This window comes from Fukomys damarensis, unplaced genomic scaffold, assembly GCF_012274545.1.
Source record: "Fukomys damarensis isolate Sample0158 unplaced genomic scaffold, DMR_v1.0_HiC HiC_scaffold_20, whole genome shotgun sequence".
Classification (NCBI taxonomy): domain Eukaryota; kingdom Metazoa; phylum Chordata; class Mammalia; order Rodentia; family Bathyergidae; genus Fukomys; species Fukomys damarensis.
Window position 1 is genome coordinate 19,939,151 of NW_022900932.1, and position 23,167 is coordinate 19,962,317.

The 23,167-nt window shown below is 52.2% G+C and overlaps 1 protein-coding gene across 1 annotated transcript in view; it reads right to left on the reverse strand.

Annotated features, from left to right (window-relative positions):
- The window catches only part of Adamts14 (ADAM metallopeptidase with thrombospondin type 1 motif 14), a gene marked incomplete at its 5' end in the record, with an annotated part of 72,990 nt that extends 49,827 nt beyond the window's left edge, over positions 1-23,163 (reverse strand). The window contains 2 exons of the mRNA XM_010608041.2: positions 21,090-21,532; positions 23,115-23,163. Coding sequence (XP_010606343.1) covers positions 21,090-21,532; positions 23,115-23,163 — 492 coding nt within the window. The remainder of the gene's footprint in view (positions 1-21,089; positions 21,533-23,114) is intronic.
- Between the last annotated feature and the right edge of the window lie 4 nt (positions 23,164-23,167).

Here is a 23,167-nt window from a genome sequence, read left to right on the forward strand (position 1 = left end):
GCCTACCAGCAGACAGGAGGGGAAAATAAACCCTAGTGGTAAAGGTTAAACACCCTGCAGTAAGTGCTGCCCCCTACTCTAATACAAACTGCCATTGTTTGAGATTTAAAGCACATGCGCGCACACCCCAGGGACAGCTGCACACCCCCAGGGACAGCTAACTACTGACCAGAAAGGAATGGGGGGGCTCCTGCTCTGTCCCCAATCTTTAATTTTTTGCCTGCATCAAAATACTTGCTTAAAAATAGGTGTTGGCCTTGGAAATAAAAATATAACCTTGGCCAAACCCAGCAAATACGTTGCTAGCCACTAATCAGGGATGTGTGTTGACACGTGTGCCTGCATTTACGTAGATGCTCATATACCTACACACGTCGTCTCTGTAAAGCGGAGAGGCGGCCTACCATCAGGCATTGAAAATAGTCAGCAATATTTAATAAATAAAATATTTGTTGAATTTGTTCACTCATTCAACAAATATCTCCGGAGTGCCTAAACATACCAGGCCCTGAGAGTACAGCTGTGAACACAGATCAGTGAATGAAAAAACATTTTGATAAATTGACCGGACTTTCTCCATTTCCATTTAACCAAGACAAGTTCTCACTATGTAAGCCTGAACTCTCTGTGTAGCCCAAGCTGGCCTCGAACTTGTAGCTCAATCCTCCTACCTCAGCCACCCAGATGCTAGATCACGGGCATGTGCCACCACACCCAGATGAACTCCCATTCTAAAGCAGCCTCTTCATGCAACTCAATCCTACCCATTTCCCCAGTTTGTCCTGTTCTGACCACAGAACATTACCAGTAACAGCCAGCCTTTTTATGTCTCTTCACATTTGATAATGAAACAGAAAATACCATTTTAAAAATCAAAATCAAGATGGGTTCTCTCAGTACCTCATCACAGACCCAGTTAGGAGGCCACAAAATATCCTGAGGAAAATGGCAGCATTATTGGAATGAGTCTGTGGCTCCCCCAGAAACCATTCTGTCAGTCAATGGTCTGCAGAAGTCCTGATGGAGTTGTTAAAATGCCAGCATCCAACTTTATACAGAGCAGAGTCACTCATTCAGCCAGAGCACTCTGACTTTATGCCTGCTATGGGCCCTTGGCAGGGAAAACAGCAATATAGAACTCAGCCTGTGGCTGTGCGTTGTTGCTCAGGATTAGAGGAGTCAAGGGTGACCTAGAGTCTCAGGGGCTGTCATAAAGAAAAGGCCTGAGTCAGATTCCTGGTTGCAAGGTCTAGAAATTCAACCCAAGCTCCCCAGGCCAAAGGGGAGTGAGCTGGCCCCACAACTAATCTCAGCAGGGGCAGGGACAGAAGAGAGGGACCCAAATGTGCGTCCCTGCCATCAGCTTCATCCTGCCTGATGAGACACAAGTCCCTGCACCCACAGGCATTTCCATCCTGCCACCAGACACCTTTCCTCCATAGTCCCACACACAGTCTAAGGGAGAGCTGGGGGAGATCCAGGCTGAGTCACACAGTCACCCTGGGATTGGCAGCTACTACTGGACCCTCACAGCCAGAGGAAAGGGTTGGCTGCACAGGAAGAAGGGAGAAGTTGCTAGGGTGGAAAGGGCAGGCCAGGTAGAGGCATCCCTTGGGCAAGGGTGTGGAGGCCGGAATGTGGAGGGTGCTCAAAGGCAGAAGCTGAGCACAGACAAGGAGGTATGGGCAGATCACTTAGAAGCTCCCAAAGGGGAGCATGCCACCCAGGATACAACAGCACAGAAAGTTCCCAAAGCTACAGCAGTTCTGTGGCTGGGAGGGCTTGTGAGAAGATCCTCAGGCAAGCCCCTCGCCCATTAACTCTACCCTCTCCTGCACCCATCTGCTACCCAAAAGGCCATTCTGGGACAAGCAAAGCAAAAGACCCTCTCAGCCTGGTCATCCAGCTGAGGTCAACCAGCCAGGTTGGTGTCGGGGTCATGGCCTGTGCAGTCTGGCCCCTCTCAAAGCATCCTGCAGAGGGGAATTCTCTAGACAGCAGGCAGAAGGCTCTGCTGGCCTCCCCCACACAGGCCCCCAGCCCTGGCCCTCCCCCATTCAGGCACTTAGTTAACCAGCTGCACAAAAAATATCCTTGACACCCAGCCCTCCCTGCCTCGCGGCTGATGACACCATGTAGCCTCTCAGGAAGGATGCAGGCTCCAGAGTGACGTGGATGGCACAGGGCTGGGCCGTAAACCACTGCCTTCCAGCACACAATCACAGAGCAAAAAGCTCTCAAGAGCACTGTGTGCCTCCCAGTCTGACAACAAAACTAGCGAGGGCACCCCTAACTTTTGCTTGGATGCCACCTTCCCTCACCCTCACAATGCAACATATTCTATGTAGGGCACCCCTAAAATTCACCAAGCAGAAATATATACTGCATCATTCCACACTTTATAGATAGTCTTACAATCCCTATTCTTAATGACAGTACCTACCACGTATACAGATATTATCGTACAGTGTTTCATCTTCCTATCCCTATGACATAGGCACTAACATGAGACCCATTTCATGGATGAGAAAACAGAAGGTCAGAGAGGTTCAGTAACTTTCCCAAAGTCACCCAGAAAGGGTCAGCACCAGAACAGGAGCCCAATGCTATGTGGCTCTAAACCATCACACCCTATCACTTTGGGTCATCAAGAGGCCCATTTCTGTCCTTGGGGCCACTGGGAGCAAAGAAACATTCCTTTCCCTGTCCCATTTGCAAATTCCTGGGCCACTGTCCAGTCTGTCCTGCACAGCAAGGATGTTCACATCCTATCTCTGCATGCAAGAAACCAGGACACAGGCAGCATGTGACCACAAAGAGAACAACCCTCCTCTACCCAGATGACCTCCCGGCCTAGGCTTAAAGGATCCTTGGCTCCACACAAACCCTCCTGATCACACCTTTAGCCTCACCCTCTCCCCAGGAGGGTTAAAGAATCTGCCTTGTCCCTCCCCAGCCTTGTTAAATGTTCAGCATAAAAGAACTAGACCCAGAAAACTGAGAGAGAAATTTCCAACTCTCTTTGTGACAGACAGCCCATGCACACACTCCCAGGGACTAAGGGCAAAATCTCCAAAGAGACTGCCCACACCCCACTTCGTGTTATGTCAGGCCTTGCCCAGGTCTGGGCCCTCAGAGAGATGAAAGAAAGGCAAGCTTGGCCCTCGCACCTGGCTCCAAAGTGTGACCCACCTGGGCAGCATGGGCCCAGTCCCTTCCCTGGGACCTCGGGCCCCTCCTTTGCACAGTGAGAGGTTTGGCCCAAGTTCCTCTGAATCTCTGCCCTGGCCAGAAAACCAGGCACCATGCACGGCAGACAGACTGGCAAGGAGAACCTTTTGGCTCCTTGCCTCCTCACTAAATTACTCCTGTCTCTCAATTTATGAGATGTTTATATTTCTGAAAAGTAGGGGCTAATTTTAAAGCTCTAAAATCAAATCAAATTTCTGGATAAGACATCAAGAAAAAGGCAGAAAATAAATTCTGGTAGTCTGGAAAATAAATATCAGCCCTATCTGTTTCCTCCCCTTCCATATTCTTTTGCAAACAGTACATAAGTGGGAAATATATACTAGAAAGGCTCTTCAAGCAATAAAAACAAAACAGAATCACTGATTATATCCAACGCAGCCACACACCACATGGGCCCTTGGCCAATCCCTCCACGTGGAAATTCTCCAGCGGGCAGGCACAGCCACCCCCGCCTTGCTCTAAACTCCCTTTCATGTGGCTGCTTTGGAGATGCCCTTAGTGGGAGATGTGGGGCTGGCTGGGGGGTGTCAGTGGAGGACTGTTTGAATTTTCCAATGTGGCTGGTGACAGCGTTTGGGTGGCAAAGACAACGACTTTGTTTCTTCATCCAAAGCCCTCCAGGCCACACTCTGAAGTTTTCTAACCTAAGTTCCCCTGGTGGAAGGCTCCTGAGTTCAAAGTACAATTCTAGGGTGCCTGAAGAAGACAGGTCACATAGCACCTGAAGAAGTGAGTGCCATCTTAGAAGTCACTTTGTGACCTGCCATGCACCTGAGCAAGCTTAGTTGATCAGCAGCAGTTGCCAATTATCTGGGTGGGGTTCCAAATATTTAGTGTTTAATTAAAGCCAAATTACTTTGAAAATTGTCTGTGCATGTATAAATGTGCTTATTCTCAACAGGCATTTGTGTGTATGTTGGCATGTGTGTGAGGAGGCAAGGGTACAGGGAGTCAACAAACCAATCCTGGGAGGCCACAGGAAGAGATGTCCAAGGAGTAAACGGAGCAGATGTCCACATGCTTGTCACTGCCCTGGCACCTGGTTCCAGCTTTTTTAAAACTTCACTGAGACCTCCAAGTATGACCCTCAGCTCACCTCTATCCCCCAAGTCCTAAGTTCCCTTGGACCTTCTGGTCTATGTGTACAATAATTCTCTCCCAAATACCCATGACTCACTAATTTCCCCAACTTGATCTCCCAGAGAAGCTCCTCTTGTCCTTGTCTGGCCCAACCATCCACCCACTCCATGGCTGCAACTGATGGAGACAAAACACACAATCACTGTGTTCATCAGCTTTCCACTGCTGGAATACAGTTCCACTGCTGGAACACCCGATGTACACAACTCAAAGGAGGAAAGAGCTACTTTGGCTCATGGTTTCAGGGGTTTTAGTCCATGGTAAGTGAATTCCAAGGCAGAAACATTGTGGCAGAAAGATGTGGTAGAAGAAAGCTACTCACCTTACGGCAGTTGGAAAGCAAAGAGAAAGAGAAAGCATCAGGGACAGGGTACACCCTTCAAAGGCCTGGCCCCAGTGATCTCCTTCTCCATCTAGGCCCCACCACCTATTAAGCCCATTCAGCTGCAATCTTGTTTGTCTGTATGTTGGTACCGGGGATTGAACTAGGAACCTTGCCGCTTGCAAGGCAGGTGGCAGCACCACTGAGCTAAATCCCTGGCCCAGCTATGATTTTACTGATGGATTAACCCACTGATGAGAACAGCACCCTCAGGATCCAGAGACTTCTCTAGACCCCACCTCTGAATATTGCTGCATTGAGGATCAAGCCCTCGACATACGAATTTGGGGGGAGGACACTTCATATTTAAACCGTAACAGATGTCCACTGCTCATACTTGAAACAAGTGGCCACACACCTCACATGTGCATGGAACTGCACTTTCCTATCACACATCTGTCCCCGATGTCTCAATGGCCAAACTCCCAATACTGCCCCAGATCCACACTTTAAGGTTCCCACTTACTTCCTGTGAACAGCCCTCCCACAGCTGGAGATGCCCCCCACACACACACACACACCGTGTTCAGGGTCACCTCCCTCCCATTTCCTCAAGGACTCAGCTCATGTACTCGGTCCCTCCGTCCAGCATCACTATACCCTCCCTTGTAACGCCTTCCCTCCCGTCCCTGTCCAGTTGTGGCACCAGGACTCCACTCCCCTCCACGGCAGGAAGTACCATCTACACTCACCTTCTCCTTAGCCTCATGGCCTCTCTACCCAACCCAAATGGTGTTTTGGAGCCACCACTTCCTGGAAGCTGCCTACCAGTCTGGCAACCACTTTGCCCTGATCTCCTCCAGCCACACTCTCTTCCTGGGCATTTCTCCAATCCTGACTTGAAAGATTACATTTGCAGATAATTCCCGACTTACATCTGCAGCTCAGAATTCCTTATAGGATTATCTGACAGCCTCCATGATAATCAGTTTCCCCTGAGCACCGGAAACTTTAAAGCAGAGTTCTGGGTGTGACTCCCAGACCCACTCCTCCTCTCGTTTTCCCCTTCTCTGCGAAGGGCACTTTTTTCCAATTACTCAAAGCCAATGGAAACTGTGAGGACCAAACACTCTAATGGGTCACCCTGAGTGGCTGTCCCTAATGCATGACAAATGAGGGGCAGCCCCACCATACAGACCCCCACAGTCCAGGCCCGGCCTGAATCCCTTCTCCCCACAACATGTCTTCATGTCTGTATGAAGCACCCACTGCCCTAGGCCTGAACGGAGGGGGGGGGTGTTGATGCAAAAGACACAAGAAACCAGCCTCTGCCCTGCTGGTAAGGGACTTGTATCTGGAATTTTTTTTTAAACTCTTACAACTCAATAATTAAAAGACAAGTAATCCAATTTTAAAATGGGCAAAGATCTGTACAGACATTTCTCCAAGGAACATATAAATGGCCAACGAGCACATAAGAAAATGTTCAATATGAAAAGTCACCAGGGGAAACGCAAATCAAAAACCACAATGAAATACTACTTCACACTGATTAGGATGGCTAGAGTCAGTCAGAAAATAACAAGTGCTGGCAAGGATGTGGAAAAAATTGGAGCCCTCATAAATTGGTGGTGGGAATGTAAAATGGTACAGCCACTTGGAAAACAATCGGGCAGTTCCTCAAGCAATTAAATAGAGTTACTACATGATGTAGAAATTCCATCTCTAAGTATACAACCAACAAAAACAAAAACATATGTTCACACAAAAATTTTTACGTGCTCCTATACAGCCAGCCCTTAGGGAGGCCAAGGCAAAAAGATCACAAGTTCAAGTCCTATCTGGGAAACAGACCTTGTCTAAAACTAAGAAATCTTTTAAAAGATTGGTGATATAGCTTCACAGTAGAGCACTCCTGAGTTCAATCCCCAGCAAAAAAAAAAAACCAAAACAGCTTGTGGATGGATGTTTATAGAAGCATTATTCATAATAGCCAAAAGGTGGGAACAAGCCACATGTCTATCAGCCAAAAGCTGGCATATCCATACAGTGGAACATCATCCAGACAATAGAAGGAATACTTATACACACTATAACATGGGTGAACCTACAGAACGTCACACAATGTGAGAGCGGCCAGGCACAAAAGAAAGCATACTATATGTGTGCATTTAAGCCAACTGTTCTGAACAGGGAATGCTATATGGACAGAAAATAGATCAGTGGGTGCCACGGTTTGGGGTAAGGAGATAACTAAAGGGCACACATTTCTTTGCGAGGTCATGAAAATCTTCTAAAATTAACAGTGGTGACAGTTACATATACATCCACGAATTTAGTAAATATCCACTGAATTATATACTTTACATGGGTGAATTACATGGTTTCATGAATTATATCTAATAAGGCCGTTAATAAAAATGATGGTACACACACAAGGAGATGAGAGGCATGCAGGCTACCACCAAGCGTGAGTCAGCGTGGCTCAGATGAAAGCCTGCAGATGCTGAGATTCCACATAACTCAAACCTGATGTGGAACCAACCGCAGGAGCTCTGCTGGAGGCTGGGGCAGCCAAGGAAAGTCTGCAAGCTGATTCACCCGCACTGCAGCCTTGGGGACAGACAGGAGCACAGAGCCCCTGGAGATGTGGCCAAAAACAGGCTTGGGCTCAGCTGGGCCGCTCTGCCACCCCCACACTGGCAGCATAAGGACTCCCGAACAGACCAAAGGGTGGCAGAAACACCAGCAGTGAGTGCCTCCACCAGCAGGACGTAGTTATCTGGGATGACCACGTGGCCTCAGCTCCCAGGTCCTGACCTCTACAGACCCAGGAGGTACTGTGTGAAAGGCAGCTGAGGGCTTGCTGGGCATGGTCCATCTGCAACAAGAATTGTTTTCAGGGAGGAAGCAAAATAGTGGGTATGGTGAGTATGGTGGGTAAATGCAGAGACCATAGAGCCAGAGAGTCCCTTGGGTTCAAATCCTGGCTCTGCCATTCTCAAATCACGTCATCATGGGCAGTTACTTGGCCTTCCCATGCTTTGGGACTATCACAGCACCTCTCTTGTAGAGATGCTCCGAGAAAGTAATCTACGCAAGATACCTATGCTGGTCCCAACTATGCAGCACATTTGCTGCCGTCACTGTCACTGTCACTGTTCAAATATGCCTGGGACACCAACGGCTCAGGAAGGGAGCAGTGGGCTCAGGGCTGGGAGCCACATTCTGGAACCATGGGTGGGTTTGTTACTAACTCCTGACTCTGCTGTGACCTGGATTTGACCTACTCAGTAAATGGCATGGGATCCCCAAGGGGAAAAAACACCAGTGGTCGAGCATCCTAAGGGAAAAATCTGGTAAAGGTGATTTCTTGAGGTGAAAAAGAACCCGTGCAGAAAAAAGGTGGGGCGGAAATATGCCCAGCTGTTAGGGAGTTGTTTCTGGGTGGCAAAACCATACACAACTCCCTTCTCTTTAAACTTGTAGTGTTATCTAACTTTTCTCTGATTTCCTTATCTCAGAAGGAAAGCTCATTCTGCACAGAAAGCCTGCCTACAATAAGCAGGTAATAATCATGTAACTCCCTTCCTCTGAAACAGCTTAAAAAGAGGAAGCAGACTGTTTAGTGACAAAATACTTGAGATGGTCAACTTAAAAACAGAAAAGGGTTATTTTGGCTCAGTTTCAGAGGTTTCAGCCCATGGTCACTTGGCTCCATCTTAGTGGGGGACTGTGGTGAGGCAGAACATCATGGCAGAGAGGAAAAGAAGAAAGGAAGGGGCAAGCCACGCCCCAGTGACCTCACTTCCTTTCGCCAGGCCCCACCCTCCTAGAAGTTCCACTCTCCCACTGGTACCGCAGGCTGGAACCGTGCCCTTACTTCACAGACCTGTGAAGGACACCTCAGACCCAAACACATTGTCAACCTCCCTATCTGTTAACCTGACTTTCCTGCCCATGGTGTAGATGCTGCACTGAGGAGTCACCAGGACTCTATCCTGGATGACAGAAGTCCTCTAAGCCTCGGTTTCCACCTCCAGACCCAAAGGATTGGGAGGGTGAAGTGAAGCAAGGACTGAGAGTGCTGCTCGGGGGGCTGGGCTCACAGTGGGGTGGGGGTCTTCTCCTTCCCTTCCATCCTTGGTCAGGCTGTCCTGGTCCCCTTGGCCCTGTCATGGTCACTGTTAAACAGAGTTTCCAGAAAGAGACAGCAGTGGCTGGTCCTTATGACTCAAGGCTCATAAAAATCACCCAAGGAATTTGCAGAACTTCTGCCACCCAGGCCAGTCCTAGAGAGCATGCGAACTGGGCACTAGAGATCACACATGATCTGTGCCTAGGTGCTGTCTAAGGATCTAGCTGTCCCTATCCCTGCCCTGCAAGGTGCACCTCCTCTGTGGGTAAAGAATTTGCCACAGTTGTCACAAGCACAGGGAAGGGCTGCAGGGTGAGGGGCTGCAATCTGCAGGTGGCAGAGTGCTAAGTCTGTGATGCAGAGGGAGGACAATTAGTAATATCGCTATGCTGATGCTTTTGGTGATCATGGTGATGAAGGTGGTAGTTAACTCTGTCCTCAAGCACCAGCTAGAATTAAGTGGGTCAGGTCTTCAAAAGCAGGCTCACTGGTAAGGGAGGGGTGGTCACTTTTACCCATGCTGCATTCCCCAGAGGCAGGTCCTGGCACAGAGGCAGGGTGGGCTCACACCTGCAGGTGCTCAGAGGCATGCTTCCATGCATACTCACCATGGAACCCAGCAAGTGTCAGGACAGACCTTTCGGGGCACACAGCCGCCCCACTTTGTATTCCCCCTTGTCCAGGAACCACGTAGCTCAGAAGTTCCCTCCCTCCACCCCCAATCATTACCACAGCCCACCGTGCTTGACCGGGAGCTCTGCCTGGGCCCCTCCTTGGCTCTAAGTCCTGGCAGCAGCTGTGGCTTCAGGACAAGGAGACAGGAAGCAGGCTTCGAGTGCCAGAAGGCAGGGTGGCTGCCAGCCCAGAGTTGGGGAGCGGCTCCCTGCACAGAGGCCCTACACTCTGAACCCCATGTTCAGGTGCCAGCCGGCAGTCGGTGGGGCAGTGCCAGGGAGAAGGGCAGCCAGCCCGAGAGAGAGCCCAGGAATCCCTGTTCCAGCCAGGCCTCACCAGTGACCCAGCCCTACAGCAGCCTGGCCCAGATGTGTGCTGCCTTGGCTGTAGGTAAACCTTGCCTTTGCCACGTGAAATCATCCACGTAATTGTCTATCACTGAATTCCGCACATGCTCAGGTCTGCAGTGACAGACAAGATATTCGGCAGCAGCCGAGGACAGCAGCCGAGTGCCAGAGACTGGAGGACTGCAGCCCCAGCCCCAGCCCTTGCACCACCCAGCTCCAGCCCTACAGTGGCCCTGACAGCACACTGGCCCTCCGGGCATCACAGGGCTCCTCTGCACGAGGGGGAGCAGGCACACTGCTGTCGGGTCTTGCCCAGGGACCCAACACTCACACGTGTACCCAGCTTCCACAACTCTGACACCTGCCCACAGGCGCCCCCGTTGTAACAATACAAGTGTGCGTACCACGATCCACTCACTGCACAGGCTCACAGGGATCTCTGTCTCTCCCTGCAACACCATTCATTCACTCATCCACTCATTAGTTCATCAGAGTGACCGAGTGGGCCCCTAGGTGCTGGGTACAGTCCAGGTATTCCTCCTCCCATGAAGCCTCCATCCTACTGAGGGTGAGAGAGGCAACAAGTTAACAGAACTGCAGAGCCTCGGCGTCCCAATGGAAACAGCCAGGTAGGAAATGAAGCAGAGGAGAGAGAACCGGAAGTTGATGTTTTAAGTACAGGAGTCTGGGAGGGAGGCACCAAGAGGTGATATTTGAGTAAAGTCCAGAGGGAGCTAAGGAGCAGGACCTGGGCATGGGAGTGGGGAGGTCCACGAGCAGGAACAACAGCCCAGGCCCAGCCAGCTTCTCACCAAGTACCACGGTGTCATGGGATGGGGATGTTAAAAGGACTGTGCAGGCTGCCACTGGTTAACAGACTACAGGACAAGCGCACCCAGTAAGAGAGGCCAGCACATCCCAAGCACTTGTTATTCCTTTCCTGTCCTTTGTTTCCCTTTTACAAGGACTAGCAATAAAAATCCCACAGGAGCCAGGCAGCCTGTTCTACACTTGGAACCATGTATGTTGCCAGGGCCTCCTTCACCGCTGCTGTGGGCTCTCCCAGGGTGCCCTCTGGCAACACCTCAGAGGTCACCCCATCATTATCCCCTCTTCCATGCACTCAGGGGCTCTTAGCATGATGGTCCCTAACCAGGTATCTCTGCCTGTCCCTCTTCCAGACTAACTTCGGGGGGACAAGAACTGATTCACACTAGCTACCCAGTTTGTCACGAAACCACCTTAAACAGCCACCCTTGCGGCTAGGCCTTCACAATTCCCTTGGCAATGTGGACCTTAGGAGAGATCTGCTTTCCCCAAGTGTACTGTGGGTCAAGGGATGGCACATTTCACCCACAGTGTCTCCACCCGGGGACTTTGGTGGCAATGTCTCCAACACCCTCAGCCAGCAGTTTGCAAGGCTGGAGAAGGTGAGGCTTATGTGGGGGTGGCTTGGGCCAGAGTTTGCACCGGGACTAACCATGCTTGACAGATGTCCTTTCCTCCAGTCCTTTCTCCAAAGAAGTCAGCCGTGTCACTGAAAGCAGATCAGACTTGGGGGCAAAAGATATTTGTCCCTCTAATATTTTGAAAATGGATAAACAAGAGCTCTGGTAACCTGAGTCTAAGAAACACCAGCAGGTTCGGTTTGAGCTTCAAATCCCACTAACTGGGACACTGACATTCATGTTTTCCTAGTTGACCTCTGAAGTTTTAGGGAAGACAATGGTATGATGAAGTTGAACAATGCCCCTACAGTGGAAGCCTCAGAAACACCTGCCTCAACCTTCTACCCTGCAGGCCCTGGAGCTCCCAGGATGGCCCCCAAGAGTCACCTGATTTCATCATTCATCATGCTGAAGCTGTTCCCATGGCAACCGTGTCATGAGACACCTTGTGGTTTACAGGTTTGAGTCATTGCTTACAGATACTTGGTCCTCTTCTCTGGACTCATGAGAGGCCACTGGGCTGGCAGGGGAAGTGTGGACCACGAGGGGACATTCACCACAGCTCTGTGACCGTGGGTAAGTCCCTTTCCTCCCCTGAGCTCAGCTACCTCTGCTGGAAATGAAGAATGATGTAGAGGCCCCCAGACCCTCTCGAGCTTCAGCTGCCCCGGATCACGTGAAGGTCAGGGTGGAGGGTGGGGACTATGCTGAGCTGAGACTCATCACTGGAGGTGTTTGAGACAGAGGCCCCTGAAGTCAACCAAGTGTGGGGCAGACAGCTTCTAGGCTGCTGAGGACAAGGCGGCATGTGGACCTCACTGCCCGGTGTTCTGTTTTGAAGGCTTTGCAGGCGGGGCAAGGCCTATATGCTGGGAATGGAATGCTGGGCCCACAGATGGTTTGAGAACTTTCCACAGCAAAGGCTAGGGAACTCAGAAATTCCGTGGGCGCTCCCTGAGAGCCCACCCAGGCTGGGCCTCTCTGCTCCCCGCCCCCTGAGGCAAGGATGCAGATGAGAGGGCAAGCACAGCCCCTCCACACCCACCAGCCCCCCACTGAGCAGCCCCAGGCCACCCTCCCTCCAGCCAAGGCCTGAAGACACTACTGAGGAAGAAAAATAAAACCAGCTCTTGCTGGAAGGGGAGGCTGCTCCGCACCATAGCAGCAGTAGTGAGGTGATGTCTGGCTTTTATTCCATATCATAAATAAGTTATTAATCCAAGCAGACAGTGAGGCATGGCTGTGGGGGGACAAGGGAGGCAGGACTGCAAGACCAGACTGCTTCAAGGACTGGAAAACCACCAGCACCCAAGCCCCGGGCTCCAGTGAGTCAGAGGTCCCCGCAGGTCAGCCCTCTGAGAAGCAAGAGGAAGCCCAGGTGTGGGTGCCAGGGGGCTGCAGACTGACCTGCTGTTTCTCCTCTGCAGCTTCCTGATGCACTCCAAAATATGAGCAGTGATAGTAGTACTTGCCACCATTTTTTGTTGCAGGCAATGTGGCAACCCTTTGAGTGTGTGATCTCTAATTACCAAAACCACCCACCTTACAGATGCAGACACTGAGGCTCTGAGAGACCAAGTCAATATGGAAGAACACTATTTGCAAAGAAAGCTACAACCATCCCTCCTGTCCCCAGTACAGTCTCCCTGCAATGGGAGTTGGCTGCTCAAGAGGCAGAGTCCATGTCCCCACCCTAGGAAACCCTCTCCTCTGGCCTTGTGACTTCTTTGACCGACAGGATGCCCAGAAGCAATACCATACAACTCTCAGGACTGGGCCTTAATTCGTGCAGCTACGGCTTCTGTCTCCTGGAATGCTGCCCTGAGATGCTGAGAAGGAGTCAGTCTGCTACTGCAGCAGGAGAAGGAGGCCACAGAGGAGAGAACTGAGGCCACCTGCCAACAGCCAGCCCCACAATGGCATATGACTGAGTCATCTGGGACTCTCAGTGCTGCAGCCACAGGGGAGAGCTAGGGGGCAACCAGGAGAGGGACCACCAGTCAACCTACAAAGCTAGGAGGAAGGACAGTGTCGCTGTTTTGTGTTCCTCCATTTTAGGCTGTTTGGTTACACAGCAGTAGATACCTGACAGTTGCTCCGTTTCCCCCACACTGCCTGCTCCCAGGAAAACTCTGTGCTGTCCCTTCAAGGATCTGGCTGGAATCAAGGCAACTCCATGCTAGCTCCTGCTCTGCCTATAACCCTCAGGCCCTTGTCCCCACAGACAAGAAGGAGGCCACTTTCTGGGGTTACCTGGGGGGGGGAAGCTTCCTTCCCCTGCAGAGCCTGATTGTTGTTTACATACTGCAAGCTGAAATTCCAGAAAGAGACCCGTGTTTCTGTGGAAACCGGGTCATCTAAGTAGCAAACATGATAAAGCAGCTCACACCCTTGGAACAAGTGTGAGCCCTCGGAACAGAGACTGGGAAGAGGGAGTGCTGAGGGCAGGGACACAGACAAGCTTCCCTCAAATACCTACTCAGCCCACGCGGTGGCCGACTGGGAACCCATGTGAAGGATTCCAAGCTGGGGACAGCCTGCCACCGCTCACCTGCAGTGTCCTGCCGCATTGCAGGAGGGAAAATGGTAGCATTCAGGACATACCTGACATGTCTGGCCTGAGGGGTGAACAGTTTGCTTTAGCCAGAGGTCAGAAGTGCTGTCCCACCCTGTCTGAGGCCAGAAGAGCCAATGGGCAGCTGAGTCACCCCTGATCTCAGGCCTGCACGTCCCCTCACCCAGGTAGTTCTCCCAGCATCTGCTGAGAGCTGGCCTGTGGTGGCCCCAGGCTGGAGTTGAGGGACACGCAAGTGACCATGCTCAGACCCTACCCTCTAGGAACTGTGGGAACATTCAGGTCAAGAACGCCATCTTGGCCAGGAGCAACCCACAGCCTAACAAACAAAAGGCCTTGGGAAGACTGTGGCCAGAATGGGCTCTGCCCACTTAGCCCAGGACCCAGAGACCCCTCTGTGTGGCTGTCAGACAAATGGGGATTCTTCTGCCTGCCATCAGCCTCAGACACAGTGAACTCAACCAACAAAGCCACACCACCTCACAGCCACAGCTGACGTATCCTGAGTGTGCTGGGTAGAACCCTTTACACACTGACAGCTCTATGAAGTGATGATCCTCACCTTCCAGGTAAGGAAACCCCAGTTTCCAGGCTAGGGAGCTGCCCACAGTCACACAGCACACACAAGGCAGAGGTGGGTTTCATCCCAGGTGGGCTGGTCACAGGGGTCACTGCTCATCATTAGCACATACTGCCTTCTTGCTGTGGCCTGAATGTGCCCACCATAACTCATATGCTCAAACCTTATCCCCAGTATGATCATACCAACGGAAGGGCCTTTAGGAGGCAATTAAGTTGTGAGGTGGTACCTTCACGAGTGGGATTCAAGACCTTATAAACAGGCTGGAGGGAGCCAGCCCAGCTCTTTTGCCCTTCGCTACCCTTCCATCTTGTCTGCCATATTAGGACAGAGCATTTGCCCTCACACAGCAACAAAGACCATCTTGGAAGCAGAGAGCAGCCTTCCCCAGACATCAGAGCGGCTAAAGCCTTGATCTTGGATTTTTCAGCCTCCAAGACTGAGAAATAAATTCCTGTTGTTTATAAATACCCAGTCTTGGTTATTTTGTTTTAGAATCATAAAAGAACTAAGACACCCTCTGACAGCCCAGGCCTCTACAAAAAGCCGTGTCACGTTTGGCTCGTATGTTGGCTTAAAAATTAGAAGACTTTGGTTTTAAAATACCTATTTCTGCTTTCTCCTTAAAATACTCAAAGTTCTTGCAATCCCAGACTGGCACCAGAGAGACTGCAGGTCCTCTCCCATGTGCCACAGCCCCAGCTCCTCCACAGTCACCGGGTCTCTGCTTTTTCTCCTGTCACCCACCTACTCCTGCAGACACCTGAAACATCTGCCTCTTGTCCTTCCACCCCAGAGGTTCAGCCTTGTCCTCTACAACAAATTTAAGACAGTCTCTGATTTCCTGGAGCTGCACCAAGTGAGGGACAGGGCAGACACCAGGGAGGAGTGCGTGGCGTGAGCAAAGGAGTAGGCTGGGAAGTGAGGCCGAAGTGGACTGTAGGGAGCGGGGTTTGGAGATGACGTGGAAAGCCAGAGACACGGATGAGGCTGGAGAGGCAGGTCAGCGAGGCAGAAGACTGCACCACCGAGGGCGCAAACACAAGGCTGGGTGCCCCAGTCCCCAGGCTCTCCTGCACAGACAGGCCGAAGGCAGCAGCCGGCAGGTCCAGGTATAAGGGGTCAGATGAGCTGGGGGTCCAGGATGGGCCCAGTTACAGTGGCAAGGGCCGGCCTGTCCACACCCCCAGGGTAGGAGCGGAATGGAGGACAGGCCCAGGGGCTTCCCAAGGGGCCTCCAGGACAGCCCACTGCCTCAGCCAGCAAGGAGCAGCCCCTGGAGTAAGGACAAGTGTTTAGTGCCAGGACACCAAAAGCCGCAGGCAAACCGGCCCACCAGCACTGCCCCAGAAAGATGAATGTCATTTCACCCAAATACCAACGCGGCTCTTGCTTACAAACCTCCTGGGGCTCCCCATGGCCCAGGCTCCATAGTGAGGTGGAGAGTTCCAAAATTATATTTTCACAGTTCCCTGGCTCCATGGAAAGCTGGGAAGACTTGCCATTTCCCAAATCCTGTGAAGCCACAGAATTTCTTTCCCTGCATGGGGCCTAAAATTGCTCTTCCGTGACTTTAAAAATTCATACACATCCTTGAAAACCTGGCCCGAATGCCGCCGCCGCCCCCCCCCCTGCCGAGAAACCTTCTTCCTCCTCAGGGCTCACCTCTAGGCCTCCGCCAGGATGCATCAGGCTTGCGTGCACTACCACCCACAGCAGAGCAGCCTGAGGTCTGCACAGCTTTGTACCACTGATGTGGGCCAGCCTCCTCTTTAAACTGTGGGCTTCCTGAAGCCAGAAGCGGAGGATCCGCTGACCCTGGCCCTGAGCAGGGACCACAACTGTCCGTGGAATACTCCCCTGGCATCTCTCTGCACCTCACTGTGCCAAAGGCACCTGGGGCTATGACAGCAGCGGTCACGTGCACTCTCGGCACACTGAGGGACACCGCTCAGCCCCTTCTGCATGGGATGGTGCTGCCGTGCGTGGAGGCAGCGGGTCTGAGGAGGGGGGCTGGGTCAACCTCAGAAGCAGTGGTGGCCCCAGCACTCAGACTTGTGTCAGATAATGCTAATGGCCTGCGTATCCCTGAAATATAAGGGACTCCAGCAATAATATAGTATTTATGGTTATTGATTACTATGGCAACTAATAAGTAACAAGGGCAACTATTTATGATTTCTGAAGTAATCCCTATAAAACCAGATACTTTACAGGATCTTATTAAATCTTCTGAACACCCCTATAGATGGTTATTCCGCTCCCTTGCCCCCAGAGGAGAAACCTACGCTCAGAGACATTTAGAAACTTACTCAGGGTCACTTAGCTGGTCTGCACCAGAGCTGAGGAGCCCCACATTTCTCACACCCTACAGGCTTCTCCTAACGACTACTAGCAATGCCTGTCTGGGGCCTGGCCTGGCCTTTTTCATAACAGCTTCACTGAGACACAGTTTGCACGCTCACGCTCTCCAGTTCTTTACCTAAAGTCTGCCCTGTGCAGCTTTCCTATACAGGCACAGCTGTGCAGCCACCACCATAAGCAGGTTTACAGCCTTTGCTCCACTGCAGTCCCATTTTCAAGATGAAAGGACTGCAGCTCAGAGGGCTCCCAGGACTTGGTAGTGGTCAGAGGCAAGGCTGGGATCTGCCATCCCCATTCCCTTCCTGCTGCCCGCCAGGGTCTACTCAGAGTAACCCGTCAAAAATGCAGGATCTGCAGAGAGTGGAAAATGGATCCAGATGTGACAAATCTTACACGTGTGGCAGCTTCCGCGCCAGGCCCTGACTCACAGAGGCGCTGAAGGCAAAGGGGGAGCCTAACGCAGCCCAGGCCCCCTCACTCCAGCACCACATGTCACAGGAAGGACACTGAGGCCCAGGACCCAGGAAGGCAGAGACAGTGGGCCTTCACCTCCCTGGAGTAAAGGCCCTATGGGAGGCTAATGGCCAGGGCTCCACACGGACACAGTGAGGGCTCAGTCCCACGGAGAAGTGGGGACTCCACTCTGCTGACCCTGTATCCCACATCCCCTGCAGGACTCACCAAGAACTGGACCCACCCAGGCCTCCATCCAGACTCCTCCCAGGTGAAGAGTGGCCCATTGAGAAGTCACTGCTGCCACCCAGACACATTTCCAGACTGAGACCCTCGGGTGTGACGGTCCCAAGCCAGCTGCTCCCAGCCCCAGAGGAAACACTCTGCAGGTGGGACAGACCTTCTTTCCTGCCCCAAACATCCTCCACACTGGCTGGGTCAGTCATGTTATCTGCTGGCCTGAGGCCCAGCACTTGCATTCCTGCTCACAATGCTTGAACAGTCTTGAGCCAGTGCCACCTTCTCCAGGGAAGCCTGTCCAGCTCTGGCACTAGAGCTTATGTTGAATTGAAGCTTATTTCTGAAGCCAGGCCCTGCAAATTGACAACTGACTCCTTCCCTGGTTGGTAGCTCCACGCCAGGCCTGGGCTGAGCTGGGCAACAAGGTCACAGAAGAGCTGGACCAGTGACTGAGCACCTTCCTCATAGCCCAACGAATCTGCAGTTATAAGAGGGATCTGAAGACTCCGATCCTACTCCCCGCGGCCTCCTACCCCACCCCACATGGACAGACTTGCGGCCCTTTCACCTATCCCAACTCGGGCCAGAAGTGCGGTGTCTAACTGAGCCACTCAGGCCTAACTTGTGAATGGAATCTACAGTGGAGACAGTGACCCTGACACCTTGCACTCCTTCTGCCACTCTACAGAGCAACTGACTGGGCATCTGGGACAGACCCTGGACACTGCAGTTAATTCCCATCTAACACTGGGGTGTTAGACACTCAAGACACCTTAACTTATTGGTGTTACTATTATCATCCTATGATTTCCCAGTGGACCATGCCCATGGCCAGTGCTCAGTACACAGTTTTTAAAAACACTTTGGAATGAATGACACAGGTATTTGAAATCCTTGAGAAAATGGGGTTTAGATCTACAGACCACAGAAAAGTACAGGGTTAAACTTTATGGTCAGAAATGTCACAGCGTGGCTTCTGAGTCCAAAGGTGAGCTCTGCTGGGTGACATGCAGTGGCTCCTTGCCCTCTCAGGACAACTGGCACTTCTGGCTGGGCTAGGAGTGAGGAAACCCTGCCTGGGGAGGCTTCTGGGCAGGCCTCAGACAGTGTGCTGAGTGTCCCAGGGCACAGGCAGCCAGAGAGTGCCATCCTGGCCTGAAGCGGGAGGGCATCTGGACAATGGACTTTAGGACTAGCCTCTGGAGATAGCTGAGGGCCCAAGCAGTGTCCTGGTGCTGAGCAGTGGCCCAGCCTGAGGTTTACTACAGTAAAGTTCGTTTTCTTCCCTAGCCAAGAGCAGGGGAACCCACAAGCATCTCCAGGAGCCTTGGTTCCATGCAGGACGCAGATCAACACTCTGGAGGCCCATTGATAGACAGCCGCTAAGACCTGACCCAGTTGTGGCACATGCCATCCAGAATCCACCCCCATCCGCCAGGGACCCTCAAGGCCACACAGCTCATGAGAACATAAGAGGCCACCAAAAGTCAGCAACATCATCCTAGGCATGCCGGGCCACAGGACCTCTGAACAGCCCCACCTGCCCCATCGCCAGCCCCAGCAACCACACCATAACTTGTCACCCAGTGCGCTGCACAAGGCAGCCACAGAATCATGGCTCATGGGCCCATGAGTCAGGGTCCTTTATGGAAACCACCTGGCCCCTGAAGCATCTACAAGTAGCAGTCAATCAATTTGTCAACACACTGCTGTTCAATGACAAGGGAAGTTTCAGGGACGTTTTATTGGTGATGGTCACCCACGCATGCCTTCTTTGACACCCCCAGCATACACTGGTTTGGCATCTCCCCCATGCCTCACTTTAGGAGGGCAGCTGGCAGAATGGGGGAAGAAGAGTTCATCGTGCCATCGAGCTGAGCATCAGTTTGAACCAGCATTTTGTTCATCTGCACAGACACTGCATCTCTGATGATTTCTTACATCACTCAGGATTTTCAACCACAACTTGAGGGCACAGTAGCTCTAGCCAGAGAACCGCAGAGCCAGGAGAAGCAGGCAGCAAGGCTTCCCCTGAAGTCCAGGCAGGTCTCAGGCTTCTTTCCCCAGATCTGCAGCCTGGATTCCTCAAAGTCTGTGTACGGAAACCTTGCTGCAGATCACCTGGAGGGTCTGAAGGATGATGCACATGCTGGGAGCTTCCCCAGAGGGACAGCTTCTGCCCCTCTAAGAGCGTGCCCAGGTGATTCAAGTGAACACCCCACTTTGAGGGCTAGACACTGCCTAGACCACAGCTCTCAGTGGTGGCCCCTACTGCCTCCAGTGGCATAAAAACTGGCTTGGAGGAAGTTAAAAAATTAGTCTTTTTATAAATAAAGGCAAGATATCTACACAGTATACAAAATAGCATGGGTATTAGTATACCTGGGCTGGGGTACATGATACACTGTGGGGAGTATAATAATCATGTGTAACATGGTTCCTCAGGGGGCTGACATTGAAAAAGCCTGAGAAGTATGGGCCATCGTGATACTTAACAGGAAGATACCCCATAAGGCTGGGAAGATGGGGAGGAATGCTCCCAGCATTCCTGCTCCCTCCCTGTCCAAGTCACACTCTCACAAACCTAAAAAGAGAAAAGAAGGTCTCTTGTGGGAACTATCAGCTCATGCCTGATGTCACCGCCAAAGCAGACTGTGGAAAGAGCCTCCCTGCGTGCCCTGAGCAGTTATGCAAGTCTCGAGGACTGACACACTAGAAGGGAGCAGCAGGGGTGGCGAGAGTCAGCACCTGCTGACAGTGAGACAGAAGCCACTCACAGCTGCCTGGTTTGCAATGGGAAGCCAACCCTCCCAGGCCTCCCAAGGTTCTGGAAGGGCAGTGAGTTTCCTAGGAGAGGGACCTTGTGGGGCAGACAGGGAAGAGTGGGCTGACTTTGGGAGGAGAGAGGTAAAAGACGAACAAGAGGAAGGATGTAAGGTGACAACAGCAGTAACAGTATCAGCAGCTAACACTGGCTGGGCCAGGATCACATACCAGCCATCCGCCAACCACCTGATCCACTGGCTAGTGAGGTGGGTGACAGAGTATGACCAGGCTGTCAGCTCCGTGTCTGCCTCGGGGACTCCCATATCCTCCACATCCAGAACAGCAAGTGTGTGCAAAATGGTTGAGTCCCTACTTTATGGATAAGGGGAAGAACCACAGAGGTTAACATATCCAAAATCCTCATGGCTAGCAAGTGGCACGGCCACAGTTTGACACCTGGCTGTCAAAACTCCAGAGCCTGCCTCCCTCGGCCCTGAGTCTGTCACATCCCAGCCACATAGCTCATGGTCTGGGGGTCTCCGGACGGTGAGGGAACAGGCAAGACAAAGGTGTTATCCCAGCTCAGCTGCTTCACACCTGGCAGGGCATGAGCCTGGTGGCCAGGGAGGGCATGTGGTGCCCTCTGCAAGGCAGCACAGCCCCCAGCTGGGCCCACACTCACATCATGCTCGTAGGAATCCCAAACCCAGGGGAGCCTAGGGAAACGTGAACTGGAGGCTTGGAGACATCACAGCTGAACAAGAATGAGAGTGAAGCAGTGTCCCTTACCAATCCGTCACAGTTACTGATGGCAACAGCTGCCCCTGGCATTCCAGTGACACCTCCAGTGTACACACACTCCTGCTGCAAGGGATGTCGGAACAGCTCCTGAAAATCCTCCTGCCACTCTACTGAGGCTCCTGGCACCACCAGCCTCCGGTTGGGCCGAAGGTGCAAATGCAGCTCCTTCCCAAAAACGGTCACGTTGAAGTAGAGGAAGTAACGCTGTACCTCACCAGGTGGCGAAGTCCCTCTGTCCGGGCTCAGAGGGCTGCGAGCCACCCGGAGGTGCCTGGAGCGCAGTGGTGGGATGGGTGTCCTGTCCACTACCACGCTCCCTGCAGATGCTTCGGCTGAAGCAGACACTACATGGGAGAGGAAGCGTCCCTGAAAATCTGTGCTGCAAGGCACAGTCACAGCATAGTCACTGAGCTTTCCAGAGAAGCGCGGCTCTGTTGGAGGGAAATAAAAAAAGACACTTTAATGTGCAGAGGTAAGGGGACAATGGAAATCCCAAAAGGCAGGTAGGGAAGGGCAACCCTGAGTATCCTCTTATGGACTACTTAGCCCAAGTTCATTCATTTTCCACTCTTTGGTTCCTGAGTTCCTAGATTTCTACATTTGGATGAATGATGTGCGGGTACTTTGTAGACATAAGTCACTCCCTGTAGCCCTCAGGTCCCTTTCTAATTTAGCAGAAGGAAACAAGTGATGCCAAACAGAATCCTGTCACTCTAGCAACAAGTCCTCCAATCTTGGGCACTGCCTAGGAAATGACTAAATTCCCCGAAACCCCCCAGGGTGCAAGAGGGAAAGCCAGGATCTGCCCAAACTCCACAATGAGCTGAAGCCACCAGACCCGCCTGGGGCAGGGCCCTCCTCACCAAACTCCCAAGCATGCAGCTGACAAAACAAACACACCTAGAAACCCTGGGGATGGCAGGACTGTGTCAAGGGGAAAGGTGGGGCTGGACAGGAAAGGGAGGGAATCCATGGTTCTCTTTTCCAAGGTTAGAAAGAGAACTTTTTTAAGCAGCACAGTGGCTGCTGAGATTTTTGCATGGCCCAGCCCCAAGTAGGATAAATATAGATCTTCAAAAATAAAAGGAGACACAGGGTGACCTGCCCACTTGGGCTGAATTATGTGTGAGGTCATGGCCCATACTCCAGGCCGCATGCCAGTGGCCTCATCCTCACAGCTCTCCCTGTGCCCAGCTGGGCCAGGCAGGAATGACAGCTCCCTGGCTTCCATGCCTGGTGATTCATGGATGTAAGTTTGGGAGGAATTTTCATTTCCACTCAGCAGCATCTATCACCTATCCAATTCACAGAGCTGATAAAACAGAAATCGATATGTCCTGAAAAGCTCCCAGGCCCAAGGCAGTTACACCGGCAGGGGAATGCTCCTGTCCTCTAGCCTCACCTATGACAGCAGAGGACCCCAAGACTGCTACAAGAGGGATCCCTCTGTGGCACATGAACCCGGCCTAGAAATGGCGAGAGCCTCCTGTCTGCTCAAAGCCACCAGGGAACTCCACCTTGGAAGGGGAGGGGAGTATCTGCGGCGCTGAGGAGGCTATGGGGTGGGGGACAAAGCCCTGAGGGTGTTTTTGAGCAGAAGCATGTGTGCCCTGGGCTCCGCAATGGGAGGCAGTCACTTGATGGCCAACTTCTGAGTGTGATCAAGGGTCACACAAGTGCAAACACTCCCACACGTATGAAGAGAGGCTGCAGGCTGAGCAGACACCGAACAAGAAAGACAGCGGAGAAACAGACGGAGGAACACAAAGGGACAGATAATATAGCCCCTAAGAAAAGACTGAGGTGCACAAATCCCCTCCTGGGTTCTCTCTACTCCTAGGGTCAGAGAGGGAAAGGAATCAGAGGCAAGAAGAGACAACAGCTGGGACCCCAACCAAGTGCATCTCCTCCCACCGGCCTGAACTTTGCCCCGGTGGCTCGGAAGCCCTGGGGCCACACTGACCACGTGCACCCCGGATCCCACGAGTCCCGGCGCGCCCGACACTTACGCACCTGGGGTCCGGCTGCCTGCAACGGCGCACAGCGCACAGGGCAGCAGGCAGGAG